General features: G+C 37.8%; 1 protein-coding gene across 1 annotated transcript in view; it reads left to right on the forward strand.

Moving 5' to 3' along the window:
• LOC124776158 (dynein axonemal heavy chain 3) overlaps window positions 1–27304 on the forward strand; it is a 1197897-nt gene that overhangs the window by 688343 nt on the left and 482250 nt on the right. The window contains exons 41-42 of the mRNA XM_047250998.1: window positions 3795–3935; window positions 18964–19126. Coding sequence (XP_047106954.1) covers window positions 3795–3935; window positions 18964–19126 — 304 coding nt within the window. The remainder of the gene's footprint in view (window positions 1–3794; window positions 3936–18963; window positions 19127–27304) is intronic.

Genomic DNA, 27304 nt, shown 5'->3' on the forward strand with positions numbered 1-27304 from the left:
GTTGCTCCTGAAAAAACTCATTTCAGAAGTCTGAGGTTGTGAAGCGTTGACCGGACAAAACATATTCACAAAAGACTCATATTTCAATTTCTTAACAATAATTTTTCTGGATGTTTGACATAGGGGAAATATGTAATGCATCACTAACTCATGGCATTTTTTCAGAGAGACTGAACTATGCCATTGTTAAAAACCTCTCTAAGAAAGGTGACAGGAAACCTACTGACCTGTGTCACTATTGACATCATTTTGCAGCAACAATAATACCCTCAGCAAATCACAGTTTGGATTTTAGAACAATTGTTGTACTGAGGATACCATTTACATGTTCACGCAACAAATTTTGCGAGCACCAGATAACAAAATGAGGATGGTTGGTATTTTCTGCAACCTATCTAAGGCACTTGACTGTGTAATTAACAATATTCTCCTGGATAAATTGAAGTTTTATGCGATTGATGGTATAGCCAACCAATGGATAATGTCACATCTAAACGAAGGAATGCAAAAAGCTATATTCAGTTGCTCAACCAATGCAGTTCATGGAGATAATTCTGACTGGAGAGAAATCACATGTGGGGTTCGCCACGGCGGAGTCTTAGGTCCGCTATAGTTCCTTGTATATGTACACATGTATATGATCTTCCATTTAATATGCAACAAGCAGTATTAGTGCCATTTGAATATGAGATTAGTATTGCAACCAATCCAAGCATACATACAGAGACAGAAGAAATGGTAAACAGTGTTCCTAAAATTGTAATAAACGGGTGGTAACTTCAGAATTCTTAGGTGTCCATATTGATGAGAATTTAAACTGGAAAAGCATATTTTGGAATTCTTAACAATTTAGTTCAGCTACTGTCATAATTAGAATCACTGCAAATCTCGAGGAGAGACAAATCATTGAGTTCACATATTTTGCATATTGTCATGCAATAGTGTCATAATGGAATAAAGTTCTGGGGCAACTCATCTTTAAGAAAGAAAGTCTTCATTGCTCAAAGGATAATAAGTGGTGCTCACCATCTTGCAGACGTCTTTTTAATAACCTTGGGATTCTGACTACTGCTTCACAGTAGATTTTTTTTCTCATGATGTTTGTTGTACATAATCCACTGCAGTTCAAAAGGAACATGATGACCATTCCCTATTCCATAGAAGAGTTTCTGTTATTGTAATGTCTAAAAGGATAGGAATTAGTAATGCAGAAAGTTGTATCACAGTAAGATCCATTTGCACTACTACTACTACTAGTAATAATAATTATATAATAAACACTAACATCCTTGTAAAACAAACACACACATACACACACAGGAGAGAGGAGGTGGAGAGGGGGGGCGGGGATATAAATAAATTCCTATGAAAAGTAAGTTTTTTTTATATTCTTGAAACCTGACTACACAGTTATCTACACTGACCCCACATGTTTCCGCTATTAAAACAAAGTTTACAGTCCCAAGAATGAAGAGGAAGTAAGAAAGCTGCCTAATGCAAGGTGTTTGGAAACATGCTGTGTGCTTACAACATATGTTGAAAATGACATCCATGGTTGTCTATACAAGTCTGAACCACTTAATTTTATTGCAAAACACTTTCTGCAGGTCTGATTGTGATATAATTCTCACCTGTGGAGTTATTTAAATTTTTATGTCTCTAAAATGTATGTGGGGAATTGTGTTATGCTACAGATTTTGCTACTGCCCAAAGACAAAGTCTGGTGGAGTAATGTTCAGTGAGGGAGGGCTCCCTAGGTTTTTCAAGATGACGCGTTCCTCAGAAAACTCTTCCAGGTGACACACAGTGTTTTTAGCTGTGTGTGCAGTAGTGTCATCTTGCTGAAACAGTGAGTAGTGTATCTTGTCTTGCTTCAATTGGCCAATGAAATTGTTTATCATTAAACAGTAATGTAAACTGTTCATGTTTTCTTCAAAAAATAAAAGTCTGATACTCCACCCACACTCCAGTTGTATGGTCATGGAATAGCATTTAAAGTACAGCATGAAAATTCTCAGTTGACCATAATCATGTATTTTGTATGTGAACATGACCATTGAGGTGGAATCAGACATTGTCTGTATACAGAGTGACATCAGGAATATCAATGGTATTATCTCAGTCAAAGGCGTAAACCATTTGCAGTAACAGATTCACTTTTCATCATCTGCATCTTTCAGTTCAATTTATATGGGAACAGTTTCAATATTTGAATGACTACTTTATGTGTGGTTGCACACCTGATATTTTTTCCCTGCACAACGATTTTGCTGAGGTCTGTTGCATACAGTCAGAAATATCCAACAATTGCTGTTCATTTAATTTAGGAGGTCTTCCAGTTTACTCAGCATCTAAAATAGCCTGTCTCTTGAAATTAAAGTAAGTCAACCAACAATGTTACAATGAGATACAGCTGTTTCCAGGAATTTTTCAACAAGTGCCTCTTGCACAAAATCTGTGTCTTTATTGGCTTGTTGAAACACATGTTTATCAAGAAAAATACATCACTAAGTTGAAATTACAATAATTTATAAACAAATTGAACATGTAAACACTACTCATCACATTCAATAGCTTTCATCATTAAGCCAAACATCTAAATGTTATGCAATGTAGAATAATTTAAACACAGTCATGTGTCTGTTCTGCAACTTTATACTCCCAATGTAACCTTCATCCATAGCTCATAGTCTAGTGCACAACAACTTTCTTAACACACAGTATAATACTATGTGTAAGAAATTTTCATTTTTCTTGCAGGGGAAAAATGGCTTCATTATAACATTACCTGTAAGAACTTCTCACATTCCTTGATTTACAATGGTGCAGATCAGAGCCAAATAAAAAATAAATTGAAAAATGCCATTAAGCTTTTGGCTCTCACTCTCATACTAATGTAAAAATTATAAGAACAATTAGATTTTAGTTGCAACTCCTAATTATCCTGAAGCCACCCCTAAAACCTACTGTGATTTATTGTTATTAGAATGAATTTCTGTCGAGTCTAATAAAAGGTATCTTCAATTACAATTGTGGGTTCCATTATAAGCTCTCATGTGAAAGAGTTTTGGATTTTATATGTGCTTAGAAAACAGTTTCTTAGAACTGTGCAGTAAAAGAGTGAAATCGATAAATGAATATGCAAAAATGTAAAATATAAATGTAAATGTAAAATGTTAAGCAAAGTAACTATATATGGCTATTTGGCTGAAATTTTATTAAATAAAAGAAACAGTTTCTTATGTACTGTGTTCGACATCAGTGGAGCATTGATGGGTAACGTGCTCTGAGGCCAGCGGGCTCACTTGAGTTGTTGGACATATGTGAGATGTACTTGGAAGACATATCTCAACTAGGTCAGCACTTCTCCACAGATTTTTCACATCTGGAAAATTTACCTATGGAAGAATGCCAAACTGTTCCTCAGTATCTCATCATTGGTCGTATGGAATCCATGCCACATTGTTGTAGGTGGTGTTGACCATTTTGTTTGGCTATGCACATCATTGAGAAATAACAGTTATATGCCTGCGTCACCATAATCATTTCCTGTGATTTACAGAAATGGTCCTTTATGTCTAGAGTAATATAGAAAATCATTGTAGTTATACTTTTATTATTATTATTATTATATTAATATTATTATACTGTACCTGGATAGCTGCTACTGATAATTACAAACATTACTCTGTTTAAGTGTACCCAAGTGTCCTCACCAGGGTATGTTCGGTTGTGTCTGCAATTCCAGACAGTGCTGTAAGCTACAGTAATTACTTATGTTGTTTTTTTTCCAGGTTTACTGCTTGGCCAGAGGATGCACTAGAAAAAGTTGCTAAGATGTTCCTCAAACAAATGAATCTTGGAAAAGAGATACAGTCAGCTTGTGTTATTATGTGTAAACATTTCCATACCAGTGTTACTGACACGTCTGTGAGGTATCAGTAATACTTGCAATGTTAATAGCATGCTTGTGGACTATGTTTTATATTTCATGTCTTTTGTTATTACTGTTGTGTCGTTATAGTTATGTTTCTGTTTGCTGTTTCTCTGGATCTGAATATCTGAACCACACAGTAAGTTGGCAAATATCCCACCATTATGTAATTAAACCAAGACAAACTGATTCCCCCTGTTTGAAAATTACAATTTAGAGGAATGGCTAGAGATACCTTTAACAGTGCTCCCTCGAATGGAATAACAAAGCAGTTACATGATCTTATAACACATCAGGATGAATAACTCTAAATATTCTAGTACTGAGGTTATAATCTAATTACCACGCAAAATGTCAGTTTGACAACATGCAATGTAAAATTATAAACAACTCTAGAAACCAAGTTGGTGCAACTTTACCAGCCACTGTTGTGAATAAAATAAGAACCAGATGACATGGAAATTATTTGGTTGTAGATTTTATTTTATCTTCTGACAATGAATAAAGTGAGATACTGTGGAGAAACTTTTAGCCCTTGGCTATTTATCTCAAACTAAAAATAAAATTAATCCAGTCTTCTTGTACATGGCAGTCTTAACCAAACCAAAACACTGGAAATAAAATTACTTTATGAGAGTACCTGTTGTTGTTTGGTGGTCTTCAGTCCAGAGACTGGTATGATGCCGTTCTCCATGCTACTCTATCCTGTGCAAGCTTCTTCATCTCCCAGTACCTACTGCAACCTACATCCTTCTGAATCTGCTTAGCGTATTACTCTCTTGGTCTCCCTCTACAATTTTTACCCTCCACGCTGCCCTCCAATACTGAACTGGTTATCCCTTGATACTTCAGATCATGTCCTACCAACCGATCCTTTCTTCTAGTCAAGTTGTGCCACAAATTTCTCTTCTCCCCCAATTCTATTCAATACCTCCTCATTAGTTATGTGATCTACCCATCTAATCTTAAGCATTCTTTTGTAGAGTTTCTGTTGGATCATTAAGCTTTCCCCTTACTGAAAGAGGAAAATCAATAAGAGCAGTTCATACAGATCATTAAACCATGGAAAGCTTTCCCCTTACTGAAAGAGGAAAATCAATAAGAATAGTTCATACGGACCACAATGACACAAGGGAGTTAAACAAGGTCTTACAAGGATAACATGGCAAGTGCCATAACCCAGTTTCCCAGAAACTTCACTCAGTGGAATAGGACACAATATATGCTGACACGTTTCTCAGCTTATCCGTAGAGAATTAACTGTTTCTCAGAAGTTTTTGACATAATTCAGATGCCTTTTAGTGTGTGGTAAGTTCAACGCAACTGGTGACACGGTGACTAGGATATTGGCCTCTCACTTGTGTGTTCCGAGATCAAAACACAGTTATTGTTTTCCATTTTATTTTATTTTCTTCATTTATCTAACCACATTAGTACACGAAGGTTTCTTATCATGTTAGTGGGTACAAAGGGTGTTAGATTAATTGCAAAATTACAACTGGGCCTTTCACAATAAGTGTCATACATTTATTATATAATACGTGTGTGGTTTTTTTTTTTTTCCTCCAGGGGTTACATTCTTTTTAAATTCTCATATTCCTAAATTTCAATCTTACATCAGCTCTTAATTGTTACATTTTATTGTAATGTTTATTCTTCAGGAAGATTTGGTGCATACCTACGGATGATACCAGTCATAGAAACATTTTAAACATAGAAATTCTGAACACTATGAGTATGGTGCGAAGGCAAGTTTGTGCAGCAACATTTCTTCGTATGAAGCTCACTCTGGAGAGAAACGTCCTTAACATTGCTGAAGATTTAACTCATTGGCAAATGGATCACATTTCAGAAAATTGACACTTGCAACTGGTTATGAATCAAGATGTACACTACTGGCCATTAAAATTGCTACACCAAGAAGCATCCCGCCATCCCCCTGGACTGAACCTACATTAAACAACCTCACTCCCATTTACTCTTCAGTCTTCTCCTCTTTCCCTTTCCTCTTTAGCCATTCACGCATCTTTTCATCCTACATAGTTGTGTTTATCTTTATACTATATATCTCTTTACTTCTGTATGCATCGTCTTTGGTTTAAAGCTGGCACAGTACTTACAGTAGAATATCTTTGGCTTCCCTCTGACAACCATGCCTCCATCCTTGCTACCCTCCCTATTTTCCTTTCCCTGTTGCTTCATAACCTGGGTTGTGAGTAACTGAATCTCCTTTCCCTTCTTCCCTTTCTTTCCCCTCTCTCCTCCCCGATGAAGGAACATTAGTTCCGAAAGCTAGGAACGTAAATTTTCGGTTCTGTTTTATGTGTATCTATTGGCTGTACTGAGCTGAGGTAAGTACTGGCCAGCCCCTCTATCTCTTTGTTAGTATTTGTTTCACACCAAGAAGAAATGCAGATGATAAACAGGTATTCCTTGGACAAATATATTATACTAGAACTTACATGTGATTACATTTTCACGCAATTTGGGTGCATAGATCCTGAGAAATCAGTACCCAGAACAACCACCTCTGGCCGTAATAACGGCCTTGATATGCCTGGGCATTGAGTCAAACAGAGCTTTGATGGCGTGTACAGATACAGCTGCCCATGCAGCTTCAACACGATACCACAGTGCCACAGTGCATCAGGAGTAGTGGCTGGCGCATTGTGACGAGCCAGTTGCTCAGCCACCATTGACCAGACGTTTTCAATTGGTGAGAGATCCTGGAGAATGTGCTGGCCAGGGCAGCAGTCGAACATTTTCTGTATCCAGAAAGGCCTGTACAGGACCTGCAACATGTGTTCGTGCATTATCCTGCTGAAATGTAGGGTTTCGCAGGAATGTAATGACGGGTAGAGATACGGGTCGTAACACATCTGATATGTAACGTCCACTGTTCAAAGTGCCATCAATGCGAACAAGAGGTGACCGAGACGTGTAACCAGTGGCACCCCATACCATCACGCCGGTTGATACGACAGTATGGCGATGACAAATACATGCTTCCAATGTGCGTTCACCGCGATGTCGCCAAACACGGATGCGACTATCATGATGCTGTAAACAGAACTTGGATTTGTCCGAAAAAATGACGTTTTGCCATTCATGCACGCAGGTTTGTCGTTGAGTACACCATCGCAGGCGCTCCTGTCGGTGATGCAGCGTCAAGGGTAACCACAGCTGTGGTCTCCGAGATGATAGTCCGTGCTGCTGCAAACGTCATCGAACTGTTCATGCAGATGGTTGTTGTCTTGCAAACGTCCCCATCTGTTGACTCAGGGATCGAGATGTGGCTGCACAATACATTACAGCCATGCGGATAAGATGCTTGTCATCTCAACTGCTAGTGATACGAGACCGTTGGGATCCAGCACGGTGTTCCGTATTACCCTCCTGAACCCACCGATTCCATATTCTGCCAACAGTCATTGGATCTCAACCAATGCCAGCAGCAATGTCGCGATACGATAAACCGCAATCGCGATAGGCTACAACCTGACCTTTATCAATGTCGGAAACGTGATGGTACGCATTTCTCCTCCTTACAAGAGGCATGACAACAATGTTTCATCAGGCATTGCCGGTCAACTGATGTTTGTGTATGAGAAATCGATTGGAAACTTTCCTCACGTCAGCATGTTGTAGGTGTTGCCACCGGTGCCAACCTTGTGTGAATGCTGTGAAAAGCTAATCATTTGCATATCACAACATCTTCTTCCTGTTGGTTAAGTTTCGCGTCTGTAGCACATCATTTTCGTGGTGTAGCAATTTTAATGGCCAGTAGTGTACTACAGGAATTTCATCAAACACAGTTGCAAATAATGTTTCCATTCATTTATTGTTTATTCTTTTTTGAATAATTCATTCAGTAGACATGCAAATAGTAGACAAGTAAGGACAATGCCATTTAAATTACATTGGAAAACATTTGTGTAGTAATCTTCTATGGACATGGATATATAAATGAAAAATAAAAATAAAAATTATAATTATAATCCGGTTTCAAACATGGGGCACAAAAGTTTGAAGCCATGATGCTAGCCGTCATGCTGTCACTTCAGTTGGGCTGTTTACTCACTAAAAGTCACATAAAGTACTTTGAAAACCTTGAGCCCTATTTTCTCCAAAACAGTCAAATATCTACAGATAAGCTTATTTTCATCCCTCTTCCACTGAGAAAAGTTTCTGAGAAATTGGGCTATGGTAGTTGCTGTGTTCTCCTCATTAGAGCTCAGTGATGTACTGTCATCTCATTCCTTTATACATTGTGTTCCGTAGATCCCATAAAACATAACAACCTTCAGGGATGTGAAATGAGTCAAGATGTACATAAATATGAGAAAAAACACCATAGAAACTTAATTTGTATATTGTATCTGTCATATTCTGCTGAGGCATTTAGTTGTCCCATTTTGATTTTGTGTGTATGTCATTGTTTTTTTATTCCAAATTCCTTCTGATTTACAGAACTGTGACTTTGCATGAACAGAATTCTAGACTATTGTTCATATGAATTCTCTTCAAGGGTACTCCGATGTTGTTTTTCCATATGAATTTTTTCCATTTCTTGAATTCTGGAAGCAATTAATCCTTATTTCTTAAGAAATGCATGAATATGTACATGCTATCATTGTACATGATACTCATTAAATGTCAAAACTTGAAACATCAGTAGGTCCCATGAGATTACTATGAACAAGTTCTAAGGCCGTTCTTCATTCCTTCAAATCTTGTAATACAGTTTTCATCAATGGTTTTCATGTCAATTTACCTGCCAAACAACAATCACACAGGTTTATTTCACATTTTCAGAATCTGTCTTGGAACTGATTCCTTTCTTATCATGTCATTTATCTAATGCCTATTTTACATATATTTTTCAACAGTTCTGTAGGGCTGGTGATTTTATGTTACTTCATTATTTCTCAATATGTTTATTGACCTGTCAGCTGCACATGGCTTCATATTTATGTAATATAAATGACCATTCTGCTGAGTTTTAATGTCACCAGTTGCTTCGCTCATCACAGCACATTTTTCTGTACATGCATACTTTATGTATGTGTACCTTAGAATTTATGTAAAGTATTCCCAGACATGTTGTGTTTGCATTCAAAGATGTCATTTCCTCTGACTAAGCATGTCACTTAGTTTTACCATTTTATGTATCAGTTATTATACTTGTACTTATGTATATAGGTATTTCATACTTTTAATTTATGTTCTTGGTATTATTTGCCGATTAAGTTTTTCTTTAATACATACTTCAATTTTGTCCTTTCTGTGTACACATTTTACAAACCACATGATACTGACTCTACATTCTAGTTTCTTTGAGCTGTCAGGCTCACACTCTTCATACGTCTGCCTCTTTGTTGCTTTGCCACCATCCTGACCCGTGCGCCACGTCTGCTGCCTACTTGAGATTTTGACTTTAATGTTTATAGTGGATGTTATTTTTACTATCATATCAACTGTTTGCTGTTATTTTATCAACTTTTGCACTTATGCTCACATGGAGTATGGAATGGTGGATAGATTTATACCACCACATGTATTTTGTTTTACACTGCTGGAAACTATGTTCCCACATGTCAGAATTTAATTTTGTTGAGTGGGTTGCAATATCCAACATAAGTAACTTTAAATTTTTTTTTAAATGCTTTGTTAGTTTTGTGTCCATAGCATATTTATTTAGTGACTGATTGGCATCTGAATGCTTGAGAAGTGTCAAAATTGCAGTTGGAATAAACAATATTTTAAGAGCTGACAGTGGCGTGAAACCACCCAGGAGTTTCACTATGGCTGTGGACCAAGCTCTGGATGTTATGTGGGTAGTGTAAGCAGCCAAGGGTGGGGAGGGCATGATGAGAGGAAGTGAAGGTCCTGCTTTGTGGCTGGACAATGAGCATGTGTGGGATGGTACATGACTGGAGAGACAAGGCATGTGAAATGTGGTTTTGCACTCTGTGGTGGAGATAATTTTGCCATGTGAAAGCCTCAATGAGATTAGTGGCATACTTGGAGAAGAGCTGTTCATCACTGCAGATGGGATGATTATATGAAGGGAGAGGTACTGATGGCATCATCTGTTTTGTGGAGGTCGATATTGAGGACAGTGGCTCATTAGACTGAGGAGGACCACATGATGCAAAGAGAGGATGAGGTGTTGAGGTTCTGGAGGAATGTTGCTTGGGTGTCCTCAGCCTCACCCCATTTTTTATGCTTTTAGTCCACATCATGAAACTGTCATCAGTGAATCTGATCCAAGTGAGGATTTTAGATTCTGGAATTCCTTTGGATTGCCCATGAAAAGGTTATGTACTTCTATAACTGTCTCTAAGCAGTACTGAAATTTCACCTCCTGGAGGTAAGAAGTGACCTCCAGTTCTTTTCAGTTGTCAGGTTTTTCTGCACTTCTGTGATGCTCTGCCATGGTTCATATAAACCTTTAACATTCTTGCTGCCGTTCTTTGTATACATTCAGTATATTATTTTAGTCTTAATGTGGTACAGATCCCACATGCACATGCAGTATTTTAAAATGGGATGTACAAATGATTTTCTAGCAATTTCCATTGCAAGCTGACTGCATTTTCTCATTATCCTGCCAATGATTTGAAGTGTTTTATCTGCCTTATCTGTGACTCAGCCTTCATCTTCATTCCATTTTATATTCCTACTACTTACCGCAACCACCCCACGAGTGAGTTGACTGAACTTATGTTGTAGTCATTTTGTAGTAATACCCAGATAGGAGTACCCTAGACAATTTCAGAGAAAACAGTAATTTGGCAAAAAGATTTGTGTGGATACAGAAAGCCAAACACCATCAAAAAATGCAAAAGAGAGGAAAAGAAAGCACGGAGCCAAAAGAATTGCCAGTAGTAGGTAAATGAAACCTGAATCAAAAACTGAGAGAACAACATAGAACAAGCTTGTTTCTGAAGGTACAGCAGTAACATCTGCAACCAGAATGCTTCAGATACATAAACATAACTGACTTAGGAACATGTGCTCACTTTTCTCTTAATCTATGCCTCAAGAGGGTCTTTGCAACTTTCGTGGGGTTCTTGTTACCCTTGGTGCACCTGTGAAACCAAATGACTCTGTATGGCCAATGCCAGCACATTTATCTCAGTATCATTGTTTCACTTTAGCGATGATACTAAGTGTGGGATACTGCTTTTCTTAAGTTATTGTGACATGCACAATTGTACGCGTGTGAACATTTAAATGAAACTGCCAATCTTTGCACAACTTTGAAGCCTTTTTGAGATCTGGTTGGATATTTGATCACAGACAAGACTTCATTATAAATAATTGCTACACTGTTATGGCAGCTACAAAGGTAATACTCCCACACACGCATCCCAAGTGATAGGTAGAGGAGCCCTCACTCTCTGAAACTCGGGAATTTGCAATTCTGGTTCTAAGAATGAAATGAAGAGATTTCATTTCGCCATTTTGGAGTTCAAGGAACTTCTGAATGCATGATGGAAACATCTCAGAGAAGAACTATTTCAAGAGGTGTACTGAAAAGTAAACATTGTAATAAGTATATTCAAGTGGACAGTAGGCCATCACTTATATACATTCCTCCAAGCCGTGCTTGATCAATGTTAAATTCTATTTAGTAATTCTTTGTGTGGGTAGAGCCCTTTTTCCTTACTGCTGTTTAGGTATGCTAACTTACAGGCTCTTGGATGAGGGATTTTTGATATAACAAATTGCCCTGTGTACAGTAGTTGCCTCTCGCAATTCAACTTACCATACTTTGTCGATTTTGTAGGGGTCATAAGTAGTAGTTGTTGTGCCACATGGAACTCTACAGTGCATCCTAATTTCTTATCATACAACTGTTTTCTGTACTCTGCCTTTCCTTCAATGCTAAATGCCCGCACATTTGTTCCTCTTCCAATATTTCCTTCCTAGGAACCTTGGATAAAGGTTTTTCCAATTGTCTACTTGTCTTCTGAAGCCAGTTGAGCTGGAATGGAGTAACATATTTGATCCACCTTGTGTGTTTGTGAGGGGAGTAATTCCGGATAAATCTGTTAAATTCCTTAAATAATCTCTCTATGGGACGTGCTTCTGGGTGAAACTTGGACACAAGACTGAATGGCTGATTTTTGAAAGGTACCTAAGTCACTTTTTCATAGTTTTGAGAAAAACAAAGAAAACTTATTTTCTCCTTTGTGGTGTTAAATGCTGCACTGGTAAAATTTCATATTGGAATATACACATATATCTACAATTAGATACATTTTTGCTGCATTATGCCTAATAGGAAACCAGAAAAAAATATTTTACCTTGCTGACTTAGGTCCCTCTTTTAACACATTATAAAATGTAAAGCATAGTTTTACTTGAAAGTAATCCAGGTTTTTATTAAATAAAGAGTAATATCTGTTAGCTCATATTACACACACAGATCTTTAATAGCCAAAGAATATTATTACATTACATTGACATGTTTTTCAAACATTATTTGTTATCATTGAGAAAGTTGATCATAAAAGCTTTTGGGTTTTTCTGCAATATACAGCATTTTCTTCTGTTTTCAAGTCTTCAGTTTTTTTAGGTATTTTTCCTTCTGGATAAGCTTCTTGACAAAGTAAAGATACTTCATTAGTTTTTTTTAGGGTAAAGGTATTCAGTATTTAAAAACCAGTTGCACTTATGTACTCACTTCTTTTTACGAAACCCTTCCATCCATATGAGTACTCAAAATAACGATATTTGGAAATATGAAACTGCACCCTTTCATTTCTTGGAAGGTGTCTGGTTTCAAGAGAGACTGTTGACTACTTATGATAAGTAGGCTGCCAAGTGGAACACCCAGTGATCACTTGTCTTTCGACCTGGCTAATTGTCCTGGATGTTTTTCTCAGCAGTAGCTATAAGCTCACAAATTTCATGTGGAGTATAGATACGGTCACATTTCTTAGTGGGTACTTTTATTTATATATATATATTTAAAAAAAAAAAAAAAAAAAAAAAAAAAAAAAAAAAAAAAAACTGTTTAAACCTGTATAAGAGAAGCTCTTGGCAATGTGTGATTCTTGTTTTGCCTGGACAATTATCTGAAAATAGGTATAGCTCTGTAACTGTCTCTGGCACATGATGTTTAATGTAGTCCAACAGGAATGGATCACACAAATGAGAACAAGATGTTCGTTAAGGGAATCATGACTGGTGATGAGATGTGGGTCTATAGTTATAGTGGTGAGACCACTGTTCAGTCTTCACAATGGGTTGGGAAAGGCTCTCCAAACCAAAGGAAGCTCGTCAGGTCAAGTCAGATGTCAAAGCCATGCTGATAGTTTTCTTTGACTTTGAAGGATTAGTTCATAAAGACCTCATGCCACAAGGACAAACTGTGAATCGATCGTACAATCGGGACGTGTTGCAATGCCTGCGAGGCAATGTGATAGCAGGCTGAAATGTGGCGAAACAATTCGTGGCTCCTGCATAGTGACAATGCACCTGCACAGTCATCCCTGATGGTGCATGATTAGTGATAAAAAACTAAATGACTGTGCTACCTCATCCTCTGAACTCTGCAGACCTGGCCCATATGGACTTTTTTTTATTTCCAAAGTTGTCTTGTAAGGACAAAGACTTGCAACAGCAGACAAGATAAAAGAAAATTTACAGATGGCACTTTGTACGATCGAGCAAGAGGCTTACCATGACTGTTTCCGGAAGTGCAAACAGTGTTGGGAGCAGTGTATCAATTGTGGAGGAGAGTATTTCAAAAGAGACCATGCACAATAAGTAAAAGGTAAGCATAGAAAAATTTTGTGGATAAAGTCCCAGAATTTTTTGAAAAGACCTCATATCTTGTTTCAAGCATTAAAGATCTCAGCAGAGATAAAAAATTTAAAGAAATTATTTTTTCGTTTCTGTCATAACAAATTTCTACAATTTGTCCCCTTTTATCAGCAAGTTACAATGTGTACATATTTGTAAAAACAGAATTAGTAATTTTTTATTTTTCATCTGCAAAGTTTTAAAAATGTTTTAATTTGTATCTGTGATTTACACTACTAAAGAAGTAACTTGTAATTAATTATGCATATTGTATTAGCTACCAATATAAAGTTTTGATAAAAAGGCTATTTTAGTCTCAAATGTAATAAAAACGTAACATGGAAAAAATTTGTCTTGTAAAACCTTGAATTTGAAAATCATCAATCGCTGGTCACCCTGTAAGGCAAAATGATGGCCTTGTGCCATTGCTTGCTGACCCAAGAACTCAGATTGAGATACAAAAACTCAAATGTCAAACACAGCTGTCTAACTTTTCACACGATTTAGCAATGTTTTCCGAAAACATTGATACAGCAATTGAGCAGATCAACCTGTTGAAACAGATGCTGGATTACAGACTTCTTTTGAGAATATTGAATTCATAACAAACATTAAAAATTCCACAATATTCCTAGGTACAACACATGGTAGCATCAATGGAGAGAATAATTTTAAGCATTTATGGGAAATAATACATCCAAACGGCCTACATAAAGAAACTTACAAAAATAGAGCCCACAAAGCAGTAGTGACTCATTAATTAATGAAGGAAATTTTCACTAAAAATCTCACTCTCAGTAAAAATGAAAATCAAACACTACAACACTGTCATAAAATAAGAGTGCCTTTATGCAGTGAAATGTTGAGTCCTCATCAAAAAGGAAGAAACTGAAGAGCTGGGGGGGGGGTGGGGGGGGGGAGGAACTAAAGGAAGGTATTATGTGATATACTCAGCCCAAGAAAAGTTAGAAGTATGTGGAAGAAAAGTAATGATGAAATCTGCACTCAAACTGGAAAACATCCTGATACTCTCGAGAAAAGGAGAATATCATTTTCTGTTCATTTGGTTTGAATGAACTCAGAAAGACTGACTAAAATAAATATTTGAAGTTTTGACACAAATGAGAATTAAACCAGAGCAGTACTTCTGTGAATTCCTTAGTGAAGTAACATTTGAAAACAGTTTAGCATTTTTCCATTCCTTGTTCCAGTGACTATACTGTGTTGATCAAATGTTTCCAATTATTATCTTAACTGAAAACATGCTCATTCTAGGCTTACAGCCCATCAGTCAGAACTCATGATTACAACAATGTATAAAATCTTAGAATGTTGTATTGCATTTAAAAAGCCAAATTTTTATGTAACTGGGTGGTTACTTTGCTTTATCAAAACACTTCCCAGTTATTTTTCTAGGCTGAAGTTCCAAATTTTCCTGAACCATCTTTTGTGTAAGTTTTAGAGTACTATTTTACTAGGTATTAAAATCCATGGAGAAGAAATAAAAACTTCGAGGTTTGCCGATGACATTGTAATTCTGTCAGAGACAGCAAAGGACTTGGAAGAGCAGTTGAACGGAATGGACAGTGTCTTGAAAGAAGGGTATAAGATGAACATCAACAAAAGCAAAATGAGGATAATGTCATTGTTATAGATGTTGTCTCTCATTATCACTGGCTCTCACCCACTTCCACTGTCTCTTTATTCCTTTCCCACTGGTGTTCTCTCCTTCAGTCTTACAACAGCACTGTTCTCTCACAGTTTACTATGTTCCACTGTCACTGTGTCCCTCTCTCTCACACTGCTTTTACCTCATTTACTCTTTCAATACCACAACCACTACTATGTTCCAGTATTTGTGACTTCACCATCTCTTTCCCACTCCCACTGTTTCACATAAAAAAGTATGATTATGTTCACATGCCAGTATTTTTGTGATAATTTTTTAAGATTCTGAGAGAGGTAGAATGAGGCAGGTGAGTCTTTTAATAAAGAGGAGCATATTCACTTTTTTTGTGCTGATCGGAGCATTTTTCTGCTGGTTCCTTTTTTTCTGTGCCACAACAGGACATGTCACTCATGCGAAGAGAAACTGATGGGTCAGTAACATTTTGATAGTTCACTTGCGTGAAACTGAAATACCAATAAAGCAAAACTAATTTGACACCTTAGAAGGGTTTTTATGTCCACAAAACTGCAAGTGCAATGTGGAGTTCCCAGAATTTTTCTCATGACAATGGAGACATTTCACATCATAATTCTCTATGCTACATCACTTTACAAACAACATTTTCACCAGGAACTGCATTTTATGTGCACAAGTAGGGGAACTGTGAAAAACTGTCTCTTGGATACGGATAAAGATATTAATAAAATTTTCAAGTTCCTTCAACATTGGGGACTTAGAAATGTATTGTAAAAATTATGTTCATTTGCTGTGCACAGCCATCTTGGAATCAGCGACTGGAGTTTGATCTGCTGCTGATGGTGAAAAAATGGTGAAAACGCTTTTTTTTAGTGGTTCCTGAGGAACTGTCCATAAATTTTCGCAAACGAATCATTCATTCATTCATTCATTTAGTCACAGGTATACCTATCAGTTTAATTAAATCATGGGGTTGTTTTTACTGAGAGTAAGTTAATTTTTACGTGCATATTTTACATGTAGGAGTAGGATAAATTTTTACATGCATATCTTACGTGTATGAGTAGGGTAAATTTAAACTTTGTATATGTAACAAGTTTTCTGGAAAATTTTCAAGGTAGTTTGAGATCAGTATCTTATTAAGATGTCCCAAAAATTTCAGCCATTTACTGTGTATAACCATCTTGGAATCCTCGGCTGGGTTTTGTCCCGCTATTGATGCCAAAAATTAGTAAAGAAATACTTTTTTGGGAGTTTTCTGAGGAACTGCCCATGAACTAGTGGTGCCACCATAAGTGCCATCAAACCCACTGTAGACTGCATCAAATGCAAAATGAACCAACCAATTTGCTCTGTTTACCTAAGTAGGAGGAAATGACTCTGTGTCAGACCCCTTAGCTGAACAATAAGTGCATCTCACTGTCATGCAGCGAACCTGGGTTCAGTTCCCAGCCAGATTGGAGATTTTCTCCACTTGGAGACTGACTATTGTGTTGACCTCATCATCGTTCACACGCAAGTTGCATAATGTGATCTCAACTGAAAATACTTATCAACTCAGTGGCCAAACTTCCCCAGGTGGGGGTCTCCTAGTCACCACTTTTGACCCGTCCTGTAGTATAGTGATTATAAGATGATACTTCTGTTGGGTATACAAATAGGTCCTAGCCAAAGAACTACCCTAAACACTTGATCCTATCTTTTTATCATAAATAGAACCCAAGCTATGAGCATGGGAAAATTCTGTTTTTATGTGCAGCGTTTTGGAACATATTAGTAAGCATGCTATTGCACACATTCCGATTCTCTCGTGAACACACTTCAAACTGTTCTCACTGGTATGTAAACTTTGTAGGCAGTGGCACATCATATTTCAAACCGAGCATTCAGCATGCTATGGTTGTTGATAAGAAGTGTGGCATTGCAAGTGTGTGGACAAATTGCTACTTTGCACTGAAATTAGTAAATAAGGGTGAATGAATATTCAGTGCTGACATATGAAACATGTTTTCAGATATGGATTCTTATTTATATTTTTATGTAATGAAAGATCTCTGCTTTTATGCAAATAACGAATTCATAGATAGGTATCAGATCTGGTACGTTTTGTCATACTCACAATCATGCAACAGGAAACAGACTTTGGGCCCCAAGAAACCATAAACAGTTATGAAGATTCCTGAGGTTAGAAAGAATGCTGGAGGTAATAACCAATGTTGCAACAATTAAATGCCCTTCTTCACCTTTTCTTATGTGACTCAACAACCAATTCTTTCCAAAACAAAATATTAGAATGATTTGTAATAGTATGACCAAGTACTTTTATTCCTGTTTACTTCCACAAGAATCACATAGAATCCTTTAGATTTCCATGAAGTGTGCAGTAAATAAAATTTATTTGTGAATCTGAGATTTGGTATGTTAGAACCTTGATTAGCTGTCATTTTTAGGAATGGGAATTGGTTGGAATGCTATAAAGGTCATTTAATTTGAGGGGAATGCAACAAGTCTTTTGAAGAGCTCAAAACTATGTCATACATAAAAGTAAGTAAAATATATATACATTTGGAGGAAATAGAAAGAAAAACAGAAAATTTTAGACACTGAACATGTATTTTAAAAAGTGTAAATTGGTTTTCATTTCTCTCCTTTAAACCTTGACTTTGCAACTGCAACATGCCACTTATTGCCCAACAATATGTGCATAGCTGTAATGGTTGGATGTTGTCCCAAATGTTTGAAAGGAGTCTCGTACACATTCTTTGCTGCAGTGTGACTGATCTTTTCTTCTCCCTGTTCTTTATCATCTGGTCCTCTTGCTCAACACTATACACTCGCAAAACAGGATGGATGATGTGATCATCTTCAAATTCTTTATTGGTTACCTTTTGCTAGCCATTCCTCTACATCAGCAGGTTGGATATCATTTGGAAGTGTTTGCAAATCAGTCATTAAATCTGCATTGTCTGATCCATTAGTTTCTAGAACTTATTGTTCCTGGTTTAGGCTAGGGCAAACCTTTTATGCTTCAAAAGGATCACTACTGTCTTGAGGTGTATACTGGTGAAAGTATGGAAGTAAACTGAATGGTCCTGTTTATACTTTGCAAGTGCATGCATGCATGGTGTGCTCAACTGTTGTGAAAGTGTTACTTAGATGCCTGTACTTCTACTGTAAAGCAGTCCCTAGGGGGGCAAACAGTAATAATATATTTTGAAGGCATCACTGGACTGTCCAATAAAACGTGCAATAATATAATATTTAAAATCTCACACTTAATATATTGTATATAAACTGATCAATTTATAACACTGAAGGGGAAAGAAGACAGAAGTGAGAGCATGTTAAACATTAGGCAATTCAGTACATGCTAGCTGTTAACATGGGAAATTTGTGATATTGTCTTATTGTAACTTTTCTATGGATTTTAAATTTTGTCCTCAAGTTATTTATAACCCATGACAAAATTTTAAAAAATACACATAATTTTAGGCATTCTTGTTTGCAGTGATGTTTTACTGATTGCTTTAAGTAATAGTCAGACTTATCAACATTTTGACTATAGGTACTATGAATCACTCAGAAGACGCAATTATGTTACTCCCACCTCCTATCTTGAACTGATTTTGACATTTAAAAGCTTGTATCAAGTGAAAATGGACCAAATTACACTGCAGCGCAATCGATATGAAGTTGGTTTGGAACAGCTAGATTTTGCTGCTGGACAGGTATGTTATCGATGATATAAGTTTGAATTTTTGCATTTCTTTTATATAAATATATGTGAAATGAGAGTTACTTACCAGTCTCTGTGTAATCCCAACATATTTAGTAAGGAAAAAAGGCAGAACCATTAATTCCTTAAAGATAACTTTTGTGCAATGTTTGCTCTTTCTCCACAAACATTTTACTTGCAAATTTATTAACTTTTTGATTTTGTTGAGGTGATTCCAGTTGTGAGTCATTGATTTTGTAGTCATAAGGTAACAAATACTTGTGTTTTGTGAAATGCGATCTGTTACATTTTTTAACATGTAAAGCAAGCTGCACATTTTTCCACCTTCTTGAAAGAAATAACAATTGGTACACTGCTTCATGCACTTTTATTATTATTATTATTATTTCAGCATTACTATGTATTTCGATGGTCATGCCATTTTTATCAGGTGGATTATTGATATGTTACATTGTTTACTTGGTTTATCGCCGTATAACCTCTCTGCCACATCCTTGTCCTGCTAGCATATATTTCCAGATTTTTGTATAGAATGTTCTGGAATCCGAGAGCAAAAGTTTTAATAGTTTAATTTCCTGGTTTGCCCTTTGCTCATTGTGTCACATGCAAACATTAATCCAGCTTAGGGGAGCCCGAGATACCTTCTCTGAAACCACTTAATTAACTCTCAGCAGGTTCATCCATGTCGTGGGGGTGGGTAAAATCTTCTGAGGACAGTTTTGTGGTGTAGAATGCTACATTGTCCAGTCATAGGGGCAAAGACACAGTAACGGCAGAAGCAGAGCTGAAGGACTTCAGTTTGGTGGAACTGGCAGAAGTGGCAATCTTTAAAAGGGAAGATTGACCTCTTAAGTGTAGAAAGACAACCAATCTAAAGGAATGACACCCTGACAGAAGATCACCTGCTCTTCCAGGTCGAGGGTTGAGGTGATGGGTTTACAGCTGAGCATTTGGGGCAGGGCGGTTGTGGAGAGGGGGGCAGGGGGGGGGGGGGGTGAATAATTCAGAACAGTGCCTTGGGAATGGGACTATCAAAAACATAGATGAAAATTGGTGAGGAAATAAACTTTATGATTAGGGATTTGGAATGCTGAAGGGACATCAATTAAAAAGGAGAAGTATTTAAAGAAGTAGAACAGTACAATATCGGCATAGTAGCTATCACAGAGGCCACGAAAAAAGAGAAAGGAGCAGAGGAAAGGTATGGATATATGCTTGTATGGAGTGCTGTACCAAAAAAAGCATGAGGCCAAGGAGGAATAGCAATTAAAAAGGAGTTAAAATGAATAATATCCTGGAAACAAATCAGTCACACACCTTGCAGATAGATATCACTGTGAGAAATCATTCCTCACTAACCATAGCACCATGTGCCCAAATGGATGATGGCACAACTACTATGAATTACAGTTTCTTTTTGGATCTGATGACAAGTTTGGAAATCAGAAGGTGTTTCAAATTGGTGACCTGAATGGCAAAATTGTTCCAAATTAAACGACCAATTAGTAGCAACAGAAACTAAAAATTGCTACTGGATGGTTTTCTCACAAAGATATCCATAGACATTTCCAGATGCAACCCACATGTAACTTAAAATCAATCATTGATTATATTACTGTCAGACAGAAAAGTGAACTGAAAATCTCATACGTCAGAGACGTGCATGGTCCAGAATGTGGCACATAACATTTATTACTTGTTACAGTAACTTACTTTTTCTACAAACAAGGCTTCATCATAAGAGAGCAGCTGGTGAAAATGGAACTCTATTGGATAATTTCAAGTATAATATCAAGAGTTTGAGATATGACTCAACTAAGTTCTTATACCAGATAAAACCTGTAAGGAAAAACGTGACCCAGATCTGAAGGAGACCTGGAAATATATTTTAAAAGTAAATGCTAGTATAGCATAGAAGTTTCTTGAATGATGGCCGTGTAATAACCATAGATTTTTAAAAATAGTGGTAACCATGTAAAGTAATACATATGCACTGTCACCTTAGATTAGTTTATTAGGCTGTGTGTTAGTCTTATAACTGACAAGTCACCTTTGTCTCAATCCTTGATTGTATGAGGCACATTACGTGATAATAATAAAAAAATATATATTTTATTTGACCAGGCAATCTCAGCTACTGAACTGGACAGAATAACAGAAGGATTGGCAAATGAAATGTGTGTACATCTGGAAAAATGCGTCATGAAGCCTCAAATGAAGACATTTGAGAAAAAATAGGCCCTGAAAAGTACAGGAAAGATACACCATGGTGGAAGGAAGAGATAGCAGAGATTGTAACTGAAAAGAAAGCTGTGTGCAAGAAATGGTTGCTTTCATAAGACACTCAGGATAGACTAAATTATAAATGAAAAAAGGAGAAGGGTATAGAAAGATGTAACAAAGGCTTAGAATAAGTACTGGGAAGAATATGATGAAATATTAACCGATAGTAGCCAACACACAAATAAGGCAAGCATGGAAGATAATCAGAGCATTGCAAACATGATATAACGGTGTTTCAGTAATGAGTCTTACCTCTGTGAACGAATGGAAAACCTATTACAAAAATCTCATAACAGATACAGCAGAATTCATGGCCAGTTAAGAACCACCGAGCTAACTCAACATAGGCTGAGCATCAAACATCTACAGCAGCACCTACGTGATTATTCTGCAATCCTCACTTAAGTGCCTGTTCTTCAAACAACCTCCTGATATCTCTTATTTTATTACAATGATCATTTCTCCATATGTAGGTCGGTGGCAATAAAATATTTTTACATTCAGAGGAGAAGCTTGGTAATTGAAATTTAGGGAAAATATCTCATCGCAATGAAAAAGTCTTTGTTTTAAAGATTGCAACCATGACTCACATATCATATCCGTGACACTGTTTCCCGTGTTTTTTGATAATACAAAATGTGCTGCCATTCTTTGGACTTTTTTGATGTCCTTCATCAGTCATGTATGATCCCATACTCTACAGCAATAATGTAGCAGAGAATTAATAAGTGTAGTATTAGCAGTTCCTTTAATAGCAGTGTTGTGTCTTCTGTGTTTTGTCTATAAAATGTAGTCTTTGGATTGCCTTCCCCACAAAATTATCTATGTCATCCTTCCTTGAAATTCTAGGTATTCAGTTAATATAATAGAGGGAAACATTCCACGTGGGAAAAATATATCTAAAAACAAAGATGATGTGACTTACCGAACGAAAGCGCTGGCAGGTCGATAGACACACAAACAAACACAGACATACACACAAAATTCTAGCTTTCGCAACAAACGGTTGCTTCGTCAGGAAAGAGGGAAGGAGAGGGAAAGACGAAAGGAAGTGGGTTTTAAGGGAGAGGGCAAGGAGTCATTCCAATCCCGGGAGCGGAAAGACTTACCTTAGGGGGAAAAAAGGACAGGTATACACTCGCGCACACACACACATATCCATCCACACATATCCAGATGCAAGCAGACATATTTAAAGAGCTTTGTCTTTAAATATATCTGCTTGTGTCTGTATATGTGTGGATGGATATGTGTGTGTGTGCGCGAGCGTATACCCGTCCTTTTTTCCCCCTCAGGTAAGTCTTTCCGCTCCCGGGATTGGAATGACTCCTTACCCTCTCCCTTAAAACCCACTTCCTTTTGTCTTTCCCTCTCCTTCCCTCTTTCCTGACGAAGCAACTGTTTGTTGCGAAAGCTAGAATTTTGTGTGTATGTTTGTGTTTGTTTGTGTGTCTATCGACCTGCCAGCGCTTTCGTTCGGTAAGTCACATCATCTTTGTTTTCAGATAGGTATTCAGTTAAATAGACAGCCTTCAAATTTTTATGACTTATCACATAACTGATTTTTGTGTGTGTGTGTGTGTGTGTGTGTGTGTGTGTGTGTGTGTGTGTATGTGTGTGTGTGTGTGTGTGTTGTTGTGCGCACGCCGGAACTCATGTGGATGGTGTCACTTTTCCTTATTCAGAGACAGTTACCAGTTTTCTCACAACACAGATATTTTGTATAAATTGTGTTGCATTCCGTTCCAATCATCTGATGACTTTACTGTATGGTAAATGACAGCATAATCTACAAACAGTCCAAACTGCCTAAATTCTCTCATAAACCATTTATGGGGTTGCCCAAGTCATTAACATTTTAAAATGTACTAATTCGTGGAATAGCAAAGGTAGAGAGGTAAAAATTGACACACATTCCTGAAGTTGTTGGGTTTTATGGAAACTGAAAATGGGTGCAAAAACTCAGCAATAGGTGGTGCTGTGGAGCAACACATCAGCAACACTGTATGAGCAAGGTGGGTGCGAGGTACAATGATATGGTACAGAATCGCATCATCTGTAGCGCAGCAGATAAACACTATATTGAATCATTTTGACTATGGTATGTTTTATAAATATGGGTGAATATTATTATGGAATTGTGGAAAATTATGCTTCAGCTAGCGTAAATTACAATGGATGTAACCTGAGCTTATAGTATATTCATATATTGGCAATAGTTCAGTAATTGAATGACTGCTAAGCAAAATTTCTACAAACTCAATGTATAGCAATTAAATTTTCTGTTCTACTATTATTTAAAGATATGCATGAGACTAGTTACTTTTAATACTTAAATATTCACACACAACTATTATTATAATTAGAAGTATCACTTCTTATCCTTAATTAAAAGTAAATGAATTAGATATTTCATACACACACACCACTTTTTTGAAATTACAGTAAAAATTATTTTTATCGAAAAATGAATACAGTACTATTGAACACACAATATTGGCACTTCACTCCTTAATTTATTTTACTCGTTTTACCGTTTTTGCTTGAAGTGAAGATCAGTAGGCAAGCAGCGTGCTGGAAAATGGTTAATTTGTGTTTTTTGTAATCTCAGGGAAATTTCTGTCTTCTGACCTCGTGAGAAATTCAGAATAATTTGATTTAATCTCGTGAGGATCGCATTGTCATCATAAGAAAAAAATGTAGTAAAGAAATACCTATAATATTTACAAATTGGAAATTTGGGACTGCTATTACTAAATGAAAGCAGAAATGTTAAATTAAACAATTATTATTTAAAGAAGTAAATAATTTATACAGAAATCTAACATTTTGTCAGTAATTCTCACATTTTGAACATAACAAAGAATTGTGCCATATTTCAGCAAAATACCTGGAAATTACAATAATCTTAGCTCAACTCTGGAGCGTAAGAATAAAGTATTCGTAATAAGGTCATATTAGTACTCACAATTGGCGATAATAATAGCATGATTAAATAAATTCCCAGCAGGATTTCAAGTTTAGTTCATTCGAAGAAAATGGAAGAAAGTAGGAGTCTGATAGTGTAAGATGCTGTCGGAAAGGCGCACGATTGAAGAAGAGAAAGAGAAGACAAGCGCTTTTTATCTAGAACAATATACAGATGATAATGATAAGCCACTCTCATTATTCTGGCGTACATATTAGCAGACTTGCAGCACAGTTCATTGATTCAGTGGTTAAATTATATCTTTAAACCTTAATATTCAGTAGAAAAAGAAAATAGTTTGTTATTACGCTGTGGGCAGGGCACAATATTATATCACCTCCCAGACGGGAATTTAAAAACTATTTACAATATTTTTGAAATTACCCTCCATTTTTGTAATAATAGATTCTGTGATTAGTCATAGACAGGTATCAGTTATTCCAATTGATCATATGGTTTACATTCCCCTTACAATGGATTTCTATCACTGACATATGCACCCTCACATTTTGACTATGGTTTCATTAAATTTCATCAACAGACTCATCCAATCGCGGCAGTGGAGGGTCCGTTGGGGTGGAGGAGTGTGGTGTGTGTGTGTGTGTGGGGGGGGGGGGGTGACCCCGTGAGCCGAGGGTTGCGCGTGTCTACTAGCCTACACTCCTGGAAATTGAAATAAGAACACCGTGAATTCAATTGTCCCAGGAAGGGGAAACTTTATTGACACATTCCTGGGGTCAGATACATCACATGATCACACTGACAGAACCACAGGCACATAGACACAGGCAACAGAGCATGCACAATGTCGGCACTAGTACAGTGTATATCCACCTTTCGCAGCAATGCAGGCTGCTATTCTCCCATGGAGACGATCGTAGAGATGCTGGATGTAGTCCTGTGGAACGGCTTGCCATGCCATTTCCACCTGGCGCCTCCAGTTGGACCAGCGTTCGTGCTGGACGTGCAGACCGCGTGAGACGACGCTTCATCCAGTCCCAAACATGCTCAATGGGGGGACAGATCCGGAGATCTTGCTGGCCAGGGTAGTTGACTTACACCTTCTAGAGCACGTTGGGTGGCACGGGATACATGCGGACGTGCATTGTCCTGTTGGAACAGCAAGTTCCCTTGCCAGTCTAGGAATGGTAGAACGATGGGTTCGATGACGGTTTGGATGTACCGTGCACTATTCAGTGTCCCCTCGACGAACACCAGTGGTGTACGGCCAGTGTAGGAGATCGCTCCCCACACCATGATGCCGGGTGTTGGCCCCTGTGTGCCTCGGTCGTATGCAGTCCTGATTGTGGCGCTCACCTGCACGGCGCCAAACACGCATACGACCATCATTGGCACCAAGGCAGAAGCGACTCTCATCGCTAAAGACGACACATCTCCATTCGTCCCTCCATTCACGCCTGTCGCAACACCACTGGAGGCGGGCTGCACGATGTTGGGGCATGAGCGGAAGATGGCCCTAACGGTGTGCAGGACTGTAGCCCAGCTTCATGGAGACGGTTGCGAATGGTCCTTGCCGATACCCCAGGAGCAACAGTGTCCCTAATTTGCTGGGAAGTGGCGGTGCGGTCCCCCTACGGCACTGCGTAGGATCCTACGGTCTTGGCGTGCATCCGTGCATCGCTGCGGTCCGGTCCCAGGTCGACGGGCACGTGCACCTTCTGGCGACCACTGGTGACAACATCGATGTACTGTGGAGACCTCACGCCCCACGTGTTGAGCAATTCGGCGGTACGTCCACCCGGCCTCCCGCATGCCCACTATACGCCCTCGCTCAAAGTCTGTCAACTGCACATACGGTTCACGTCCACGCTGTCGCGGCATGCTACCAGTGTTAAAGACTGCGATGGAGCTCCGTATGCCACGGCAAACTGGCTGACACTGACGGCGGCGGTGCACAAATACTTCGCAACTAGCGCCATTCGACGGCCAACACCGTGGTTCCTGGTGTGTCCGCTGTGCCGTGCGTGTGATCATTGCCTTGTACAGCCCTCTCGCAGTGTCCGGAGCAAGTATGGTGAGTCTGACACACCGGTGTCAATGTGTTCTTTTTTCCATTTCCAGGAGTGTATATTACAATCAGGTCTTTATGATATTTTCAAATAGTAGTTAGACATTGCATAGTTATTAATGTTTTCAATGAAAATCCATTTTCATTGGTATTCACTGATTTTTAGTTTCCACTATTTGGAAGTTATGCTTTTGTAGAATATTACCAAGTAGTAAATATTTAAAGCCAAGTCATTGAACTAGTGTTCGATAATGTTGATATGTTATGAATCCTTAAATATTTCAACTTAAATCTCAATTAAATACATTATCATTAGAATAATAAATATACTTCTTATTATTAACGTCATATTAGTATGGAAAAAGATATTCCTCTGGATTATGATTACACAATACATCATAAATATTTCACAATACAGTTGCATAAAAATTTGCGGTACTGTGAATTAATCAGGTATTAATAATGCTGTACTTTAAAATGTTGCTGTGTGTGTAGTGTGTTATTGTGGGTGTTTTATTTTTCATAACAGCTTTCTATTTAAATCTTCATGTGGTGAAATGACGAGAGACTTGACTGAAGTGTTGGTTGAGGTGACGAAAAAAAATTTCGTCGCAGTAGGACGGTGGCCGGCGGAGACTGTCAGGTACAGTTCTCGCCCCCGCCCCCACCCCCACCCACCCGTATGTAAGTATAGGTCCAGATGGACCTGCTGTGATTCACCGATGGCTGCTGGCTGCGACTTTCATTCTTCCTTCCTCTCAGGTGGGAGCATTTGCATTTCTCTGGATCGCGGCCCGTTGGGGTTGGATGGCAGCTCGGTGTAGGTGGAAACGAAAAAAACCAAGTACATATTGTAATAGCTGTATTTGTAGGTGCTAGCTTATTGCCCT

Source organism: Schistocerca piceifrons, chromosome 2 (assembly GCF_021461385.2).
Source record: "Schistocerca piceifrons isolate TAMUIC-IGC-003096 chromosome 2, iqSchPice1.1, whole genome shotgun sequence".
NCBI lineage: Eukaryota > Metazoa > Arthropoda > Insecta > Orthoptera > Acrididae > Schistocerca > Schistocerca piceifrons.